Raw genomic sequence first — 10411 nt, 5'->3', positions numbered from 1 at the left:
ATATAAATTGCTTATTTGCCTCTGGACGCAATCTTTTTGTGTCCAGAGGCAAATGAGCAATTTAGCATTAAAGATTGTGTATTCTCAACAATAAGCAGAAACCTTCTGCATTTTCCAAGTGTGGATCATTCATTTCAACATTTATCCTCATTCTCATATTTAAGAATCTGTTATCTGCTTGACAAATAATTTATGCTACTGCCCACTGACATGCTTTTAAAGCTATTGTTATCCAATTTTTATGACCTTCAAACACCTTAAAATGCACACATTTAGGTCTGAGAAATCCAAATTTTCCGAGTTTTGGTTCCTTGCCACTGTCACCTTTTTTCACCTTTGTTGCTTTTGGCTTTCTTAGTTTGGGAGATTAAATTTAATAGTCAACAATATTGTTGATCTGCCTGCATTGACACCACCATTATATGAGAACTGAACTGGACGATGACATCACGGTTTTCTCCAGAGCGGCTATATATAAATGAACTAAATTAATAACTTTTTTACAACAAAAATGAACCATCACTGAACTTACTTAAGCTGGACTGTAAAGCTATTTTCTTCTGGAAACAAACTTTGTTGCATTATATTCCTGTTATCACTGTATAGCTGCTTTGAAACAATCTGTATTGTAAAAAGCGCTATATAAATAATTGTGACTTGACTATTTTAAATTATTATAAAAAATGTATATTATTCTACTAATAATTAAATAAGGAGATTTGCACGCAAAACAAAATTACGCGTGTTTGCGTGGCAGCGTCGCCCCGCCCCTCGGAGGATTTGGATGGATTTGGATTTACTGTGGTGGCAGTGGTAATACCATTCATATACAATGGTATTTATACCATTACATACATACATTACATACATACTATAATGTAGACTATTTCAAAGAATACTACTTTTACATTATCACCATTAAAAATATAAATTTACTAGTTATTTTATCTTTTTTATTTAATTAGTTTCTACGTTGGTATATTTTCAACTTATTATAATTTTTTTTATAGTATTCTCAAATAATTAAATAAAAAGGAGATTTCCACAAAAAAAAAAACCTGCTTTGATTACGCGTGTTTGCGTGGCAGCGTCGCCCCGCCCCCTCGCGCGCGTTCTCTGTCCCAGTTGTTCTCCACAGTTATGGCGGCCCCAGTCGCTCCGCTCGATGAAGACTGGGAGGATTTTAACGAATTCAAAGCGGCCGATTCGAGCACCAGCTGGACCGCGGAACCGGAGAATTCCCCGCAGATCCAAAGCTTCGCATCATTCGACGAGACGCTGAGCGCGAGCTTCCCTCACTCCAGCAGCGCGTTCACGAGCGTCTCTGTGCGCGCCGTGAGCGAGCACGAGCTGCTGCGCGACGACGAGTGAGTGACAACAACATGCTCAAAATAAGATTATTACGTGAAATATCATGTAATATATAATTATATTGTAATGAAGTTTATATAAATATACACGCTGCCGTTTTAATTACTTAACTCCATGTTGTGGAGAATTTAGTTGGTTTCACAAATTTGTGGCTGTGATTCTTTATTTACACTAACATAATGTAACGTTAACGTTTTTATTTTTTGGACATTTTCCATGATATTCTTGGAAATACATTTAAATACCATTTTTGTTCCAGTATTTTGTAAAGGTCGTATCAGTGTCACTTACTTAAATAAAATTGAAATCTTTAATTATTTTTATAAAGTAAACATTAACAATATAAAAGTTTCTTATGTTCTAAGATGAACACTTAATGGACTGAAGCAACCTATGTTTACTTGATTATCCATACATCATTTTTATTTTAGAAAAATTATGTTAAAATGTGAGCATCAAATATGAAACATCAGGCTTTTTAGGAACAGTTTTTTTCTTGTTCATCTCTCAATTGTATTGCATTGCATTATATGCATTATATTTTGTCTAAATGTTCAATAAACTAATTTCATTATATATTTCTGACTATTATTTCATGTTAGGCTTTACAGAGTTAAATTTTAGAAAGCAATAACGTGCATATATGAACCTTATTAGAGGTTATAGATACTGTCTGTCTTATTTATTCTTGTGTTTTCTTGTTATTTCACAGGATATGGAATGCTCTGACGGAGAACTACGGCAACGTGATGCCAGTGGACTGGAAAACCTCTCACACTCGTTCACTACACCTGCCCACACTAAACCTCCGACCTCAGGAGGTGAGATCTGTCCATCCATTCATCTTTCCCTTCAGTCCGTGCAGACTGAGATCACAGTGTTTTTGTGTGTGTGTGTGCGTGTGTGTTTCAGACGGTGGAGGTCCGTAATCTTGACGTGTCTGATGACGAGGAGCTCAGGGATCAGATGGACATGCACACGATCATCATCTCCTGTGTGAATGAGGAGCCGCTGTTTACTGCAGAACAGGTATTCACACTCAACCCGAGAGTATATTAATGAGGGCCAGTCATAGGGTGCTGCACGATTAATCGGTAAAAGATCATGATACGATTCAAACACCCATGCAATCTTATTCCTAAATGACAACGATTTTGCGATGTTTCTCATTGCAAGCGTCAGCAGAGCGTGAACGCCGCATATTGCGCATATAAAGCGCTATATAAATATGACTATAATGTGACTTGTCTTGACTCTTGACAGATGTGGTCAAACCTATACATTAATCACCATAACCTGTGTGTGTTTACCAGGTGATAGAGGAGATTGAAGAGATCATGCAGGAGTCTCCAGATGACGAAGAACATGAGAGTCCATCTCAGTTTGACCTCTCCATGATGTCGCATGAGTTACACACACTCACACACTCTACATCCAGCAGCAGCTGCGGGGAACGTAAGGACTGCATGTCTTTATTCACAACTCTTTTTTTTTTTGTCAGCCGAAACCGGTGAAGTTTAAATTTTGAACTTTTCACCTGAGATTTTAAGTTAATATTTAAATAATTTAACACGGTATTCGCATGTTCATGTTTCTCTGCAGGGAAACAAATCAAATATTAGTAGTGTTTATTTTTATTTTTTATTATTTGTTTTAATGTGAACTTTTTATGATTTAATTAACAATTCAATTTTCATCAACGTACAAGTTCTAGTTTTGGAAACCTTGCATCAGATAATTAAGGTGTGCAATTATTGTATGTATTAATGATGCACCAAAATTTGGGCCCCTGAAATTTTTTGTCCGAAACAGCAATTGTGATGTTATTTAAAGACTAAATAACATCAGAAGGTATGCTGAAAGATACAGTACAACTCACTGAAATGAATCCTGTATCTTGTAATCACTCAGTCGGTGTTTCAACCGTGGAAAGATGTCAATAAAACAGCTTGAGAACAATGTCACATAATGTCCCATTTACCTCATATAAGCCATTCATTGACTAGCTTTGATAGTTAGCTAGTAAAATGATCTCTAGAGAGGAGAGTTTTGATAAATATATACACTATATTACATATTCATTATATTTTTACTTAACCTGTTCCTAGAGATGACTCTTCATTATTTAATGAATGTTTGAATAAATCTGTCATGAAAGAAAGTTATTACAGTTTGAGTTTATTATCATTTAAATGTTTGTTTCACCAACAAATTGGATTAAAAACATAATTCTATTATTAAAACATTGATATAAAAACTGATTATGTGCAATTTAAATGTTTGTACAACTATTTATTTTCGTCCCAGAATTTTCATTTCGGTGCATCACTAGTATGTGTAAAAACACTCAAATATAATGTAATGATATAGAAAACTAAAAACACTGTTCTTAATGTGTTTTTTTATTTATTCCTGACAGTTAAGTAATTAAATGAATATACTAATATTTACATAATTGTTTAACTTGGCGTACTGTACATTAGCATAGTACTTTGTGTGGCAGTGTGTAGAAATGAGAAATTTCCCTGGTATATTCTAGTTTATTTTGCTAATGGAAACTGTTCAAGTACCTTTTGAGCTCTGTAATGTTGTAAGATGTTCACACATATCTTCTATATCTCAGACAGAGCTGGAGTGTTGAAATGAGGGTGTTATGAAATAATGGGGAGATAAGCTTGTGTCTGTTTTTTGAGTGACTGAAACGGTTGTTTCTTCTGTATTTCAGGGTTGCGTGGTCTGTGTGTGTCGGAGCTGCTGGAGCGTCTCGAGGAGGTGGAGCGTCAGATCCGGGGTTTCTCAGAGGAGCTCATCGATCAGCTGGCGGTCAGGGAGGAGCAGGACTATGAGAAGGAGGTGAAGAACACGTTCATCTCGGCTCTCATTGACGTGCAGAACCGACAGAAAGAGCATCGAGAGCTGCTGAAGAAGAAGAGGAAGATAAAGCCCACAGGAGGAGTGCAGAGATCCGACCGCTCGTATGTGCCAGGAACCGTAAGGATGATAATTACTAACTGCTCATCAGCAAACCCACACCAAATCCACAGAAATCTCCACAGAGCTCTACAGAACCCCACGCCTGTCAATGTTTTAATACTACTTCAGCTTCCTTTAACACATTTTACCTTGTTTAAATGTATTCAGGCCCAATTCCACCTTCAAACCTATTATAAACATTTACATCCGTAAGAAATGGCAATGTCAAGTTTATTTCTATAGCACAGTCTTAGAGTTGACCAAAGTGCTTTACACTACTAAAAATTATAACACCATTCACACAAAGAACAAACAAAAACAATAAAAGAGATTCTGTTAATCTCCACAATACATTAAAAGCCAAAGAGAGATTAGTTTTTGCTTAGATTTAATATCGGAGAGTGTTTGAGCAGTTGTAATACCGGGTGGAAGGCTATTCCACAGTTTGGGGGAAAGGAAATGGCAAGCTTAATGGGATCGGTGTATAACGAACAAACTTTACAAAATCAATCCTGTGGTTGTAAAACGTTGTGTCCATTTTGTAAATGGCTGGGATCATATTGCCTACGCATGCTGTCGTATAGGGCACTCCAGACTAACTCCAGTTTCTGTTACCGGGTGAAGATTGTCCTTTATGCCCCTCCTGCCAGAATCCATTATTACTGAAGCATGTTTTGATGGACTGGGATAGACTGAACTCTGTCAGAATTCATAGAATTTTTAGTTGACTCTTATGAATGAAGTAAGACCAGATCTAGTTTTAGAATTTTTTATCAAACTTAAAATAAAATAAAAACAATTTTAATGTTTATTTTTTATTTTTTATCTCTTTCTCACGATGAATATAGCCAGGGTAGCTGGCATGGTGTTAAACTATAAACAACAAACAAACAAATGTATTCAGGGGAAATCCACTGAACAAATCTATTTCTCCAAGAATTATTTCTATTATTTTATTTTTTACTTTCATTGTTGAAAAATCAGTTTAATTGTCTATCTATTAAAATGGACTTTGTTGTTTTAGATTTTTGACCTTTTTTTTTTGTTCTTTGTGTCAGTATTTGACGACGGTGATCCCGTATGACAGGAGCAGCGGAGCACCGTCTGTAGAAGACCTGCAGATCCTGACCAAGAGTGAGTCAAAGTGAATGCGTGTGCAGTTTAAACATATTACGTATTACTCTAATTTAATCTAATTACATCAAGTGGTGGTTAATTAATCGCAAATTAGTCACACATCAAATTTGGTTGGGAAATTACCCCCAAAAGATAAAGTCATTATTGTGTTCAACAGGGTTGGGGAGTAACGGAATACATGTAACGGCGTTATGTAATCAGGATACAAAAATCCAGTAACTGTAATTCGTTACAGTTACGTCAAAAAACGTAGTAATTATAGTTACTTTTTGAAAAAAGGGGGGATACTTTCAGGATTACAATGGTTTCATTTAAAACTAAATAAATCTGTATGTTGGCATAATAACACTATATTAAGCGTTGCTTGATTAATGACTCACGACACGAGTCACGTGTGTCACCCGCTGGTGCATGCGCAAAATAACAGCGCTTTACAACAATCTCCTCAGACACAGATTGAATCACTGCTGCTAGAAACGATGCTGCCCATGGGTAAAAATGCTTTCATTTCTTGGAAATTCCGCTGCTATTTTGTTGTGTTTTAAAGAAGAAAATGCCAACAACATGGTTGTACAGTGCAAACTGTGCCTTCCAGCAACGAAAACACTTTCTTTATCGAAGGACTCGACATCCAACCTAAAGAAGCATTTGCATTCTCTATTTTCCTGTTGAAGAAACATTTCCATTGTCTAAAAATTCTTTATTATATTTGCTTGAAAAAAATGAATGTGTATTCTCTATTTTCCTGTTGAAGAAACATTTCCATTGTCTAAAAATTGTTTTTTTTTATATTTGCTTTAAAAAAATGAATTTTTATTCTCTATTTTCCTGTTGACAAAACACTTCCATTTTATTTTTTCCTTGTACATGTCAAGTTAAAAATAAAACAAAATAATCTGTAATACCATACTGTAGCCACTAGATGTCTGTATAGTCCTTTACATAAATATTTATTCAGGGCTGTGAAATTCTTAATAAATAAAAGTTGTTGTTTTTTAAAATAATATCTGTCCTTGAAGTAATCCAAAAGTAATCAGTTACATTACTTTCATATTGTGGTACTTGGATTACGTTACTGAATACTTTTTTTATGAAGTAATTTGTAACTGTAACGGAATACATTTTTAAAGTAACCCTCCCAAGCCTGGTGTTCAATTAGAAAACCATCAAATAGACATTACAAAAAGTAGCTTTAGAAATAAATATTATATTTGATTAAACATAGAATTTATTACACATAAACTTTTAGGCTTCAACGGCCATGAGGGTGAGTAAATGATTTTTGGGTGAACTATACCTTTAATGTGTTTTTTTAAATATGGAAATAAGAAATATTCCATTGAATCAGTGGTTCACCCGATTGATTCGCTCAAAACAGATTCATTCAGAAATGAAGCACCGCTGTGTGCAGTTCTTCTCTGGCTTTTAGGTAATATTTTCATTGGCAAAATTGAGCAAAAGCAGACAATATTGCGTCTAAAATATAACAAGATTCATTTCTTATTTATTGAACTTTTGTATAAAATCAGTATCACATTTGCACTCGTGCTATTCGGGATAAAAACAGCACTCATGTGATATTTTACTCGTTGCTCGTGTGATATTGCTTAACTATATCATGATATAAATATGAGGTGACTCATACTGGGGCATTTTTGCCCTGATATCTTGAATTTTAGGCTATTTTTCTATTGGCTCCATCACTCAGTGTGTTGTTGCCCTGCTTCATGTTCGTCACCAATCAACTTTATGAAATGTAATATGAACTACGTAAGTCTTGGGCAGGCATGTGCGTTAAATGCATTAATATTAATGCGTTTATTTTTCCCTTAACATGTTAAATCGACATCCCTAATGTATGTGTGTGTGTGTAATGTATATTTGATTGTAATATTTAATGCATTGCTATAAAAATATTTTATGGTTTGATAATAATTCCAGATTTATAGAGGGTCTATGTGTGTGTTTTTGTACATGTTCCTCTGCAGTTCTTCATGCCATGCGCGAGGACAGTGCCACAGTTCCTGCTCTTCTGACCGACTACATCCTCAAAGGTATCAGAGACACCCGAAACACTCATCCATCTCCATCACTGTCAGTCTGAACCTCATTGATCTTGTGTGTGTTTTATGTTTTATTTTTGCTCTCGCTGCATTTGACCTTTAGCACTGGTGTGAGAGATCAGGAGACAGAGGTGTGTTGATTTCATATAACACTAACGGAGTAAAATTACAACAACAAAAAAACATTAAAATTGTATTTATAATTAGTTATTCCAAATAAGGACATCCACAAAGGGAGAATTGGTCTGATTTACCTCACTTCTGTGGATAAGTTTTTCTCCAAACTATCCAAGTAAATACACCCAGATTTGTAGAATATGTTTTTGTTGTCTGTGTGTGTTGTGTTTGTCTCTGTGGTGTGTGTTCGTAAACATTATTTTCTCTTACGGAAGACGATATAATATACAGCAAAACACAATAATATACACTACCGTTTAAAAGTTTAGAATCTGACCGATTTTTTTGTTTTGGAAAGAAGTCTCTTCTGCTCACCAAGACTGCATTTATTTGAAAATACAATAATACAGTAAAATTAGTAATATTGTGACATATTATTACAATTTAAAATAACAGTTTTCTATTCGAATATAGTTTAAACTGTGATTTATTCCTGTGATCAAAGCTGAATTTTCAGTCTTCAGTGTCACATGATCCTTCAGAAATCATTCTAATATGATGATTTGCTGCTCAAGAAACATTTCTGATTATTATTAATGTTACATAACAGTTGTGCTGCTTCATATTTTTGTGGAAACTGATACTTTTTTTCAGGATTCTTTAATGAATAGAAAGTTTATTTGAAAATAGAAATCTTTTATAACATTATCATTTTTTTGAGCAATTTCATGCATTCTCGAGGAATAAAAGTATTTAAAAAAATGTTTTTTTAAACTGACTGACCCCAATCTGTTGAACGCTAGTGCAATATATTAGGCTTTTACTAATCTGTCCAATCATGTCTGTTGTTTTCAGTGTTGTGTCCCACATAGAGTTTCCAGAGCGGAAAACCAGCCAATCTCATCGGTACATTGGACATCTGGTCATCTGCATCTCTCCAGATGCTGTTCTTCTCTAATAATGCACAGAATTTACCCCGCCAGTGGCATTTATTTCTCAGTCTGAATGTGTAGATGTTATTGTGTGTGAGCTTGAGTGCAGTATTTAGTTTATTTCATATTTCAGTCATGTTTCCTCTGTTGTAGTTGATATCTTTTCATCACAGTGCAGCTGTCGTAACTCATGCATGTTTGCATCATATTCAGATGAGTTTGTTGTATTGCAGATCTAGATCTCTTTTGATCTTTCCATTAGATGGAATGAGTTTTCAGGAAGTTTTGAGCTGCCTCTTATGATTTGAAAGCAAACTTTACAGCAAAGACAGGTGAACATGTTTGTGTAGGTCATTTATGTAGCTGTCAAATCATATCAGAATGAACTGATTGAGAGTTACTGATAACAGAATGATAATATTTTATTTCATTGCCACATACTAAATGGTCTTTGTTGTGTTTGGCCAGCTTTAGGGTTTGTGCTTCTAACATCTCTATGACAGTATTAATATTCAGATGACGAGGAGCGAACGGCACGTGTATTTGCTGCCAGTTGAAGTGAAATCTGTGATGATGTGAGATATCAACAGTGGAGGAAGGACAAGGTACGAAGAGCTAAAACACTCATAAAGAGATAAACACGTCTGTCTGTCTTCACCGAGGTCCTGTAATGATTGTCTCTGGTTTATTAGTGTTTGTTGAAACCGGACGGAGGTGATATTTTTGAATGTGTGACTGTAAAAGCTGAATGTTGTTTTTTGACGGAGAGATTGAGTTTATATGTGTTCCCACAGATGCACAACCTTGAAGGATTATTTCACTCCAAAATAAAAATCTGTCATGTCGTTCCAAACCTTTATTTCTTCTGTGGAAAGGTGAAGAATATCCCGGCATCATAGAAGAATCATGTGCCATATTCCTAATCTTCTGAAGTCATTTGGGTTTGGAACGACATTTTTTGAGTGAACTAGTCCTTTAAACTCAGGTAGCAGTTTCTGCATGTGAGGACGAAAACATCTCACGTCTCGGTCTAAATCAGTGTGTTCTGAGGGGGAACTTTCAACACTTACAGGATGTGTTCATTTGTTTCATCAGTCAGTTGTGTGCCGTTTTTATGTTAATGCAAGTAAAGCACTTGACTGTCTAGTGTCCCAGATGAACATGCATCCTCGCATTAAAAGGCTTCCATGTTGTTTTTATGCTTGTAAAGCATTCAGAACGAAAAAGTCGTTTCACGCACTTTCAATTGATCTAAAAGGGAACGGTTTTGCAGAACACGACATTTGCATAAAATATTGAACTACAGCTCGTGTGTGTCGTCAGGTTGTCGTGGCCTGATTCTGAGGAACATTAGCACAGTAAATCAGGGTACACGTACTATAATAACTAGAGATTATATATTTATACAAGCAATAATGAAACGCTGCCTTTTTGAATTCATCAAATTTTGTACCTTATTTTTAATGCAACATTAATGGTCCTTTTGAATTAGTATTTTATAATGCATTGTATGTAGCAGGGCAGTTTTCAAATAAAAGCATCTGATCTGTTCATCAAACCCGCTGTGCGTTTGTGTCTTTCAGTGCCTCTCAACAGGCCAGATTCATAAAGATGTTTTTAAGAAAATAACTGTAAAATGTAACTCTTGAAAATATGATATGTCCAGTTGTATACTTCCCTTATCATGGGGTTGCTTGTTTAATACAAAAAAATTATCTTTACACAATTAACCCATTAATTTGTCAATTAACCCTTTTTTAGGGAGCATGCCATGAACCCCAATATTTGAATGTCAAGTGTGTCAAACAACATTGTCAC

General features: G+C 35.2%; 1 protein-coding gene across 2 annotated transcripts; it reads left to right on the top strand.

Moving 5' to 3' along the window:
* Positions 1–1091: 1091 nt before the first annotated feature.
* On the top strand, positions 1092–9236 carry fez2b (fasciculation and elongation protein zeta 2b). Of its 2 annotated transcripts, XM_056269278.1 has the most exons (9): positions 1092–1367; positions 2084–2192; positions 2284–2400; positions 2685–2826; positions 4097–4362; positions 5403–5478; positions 7470–7535; positions 7648–7675; positions 8517–9236. In XM_056269278.1, exons 1-8 carry the CDS (start codon positions 1141–1143, stop codon positions 7656–7658), a joined length of 1014 nt encoding a protein of 337 aa, XP_056125253.1. In that variant the 5' UTR covers positions 1092–1140; the 3' UTR covers positions 7659–7675; positions 8517–9236. The 2 variants fall into 2 exon arrangements, with proteins under 2 accessions (XP_056125253.1, XP_056125252.1); XM_056269277.1 differs by lacking the exon at positions 7648–7675.
* Positions 9237–10411: the final 1175 nt, after the last annotated feature.

The sequence above is a fragment of the Rhinichthys klamathensis genome, unplaced genomic scaffold (assembly GCF_029890125.1).
Source record: "Rhinichthys klamathensis goyatoka isolate OS25496 unplaced genomic scaffold, OSU_Roscu_1.1 h1tg000281l_1, whole genome shotgun sequence".
Classification (NCBI taxonomy): domain Eukaryota; kingdom Metazoa; phylum Chordata; class Actinopteri; order Cypriniformes; family Leuciscidae; genus Rhinichthys; species Rhinichthys klamathensis.
The sequence above is the reverse complement of the archived record's forward strand: the minus strand, read 5'-3'. Positions and strand labels throughout refer to the sequence as shown.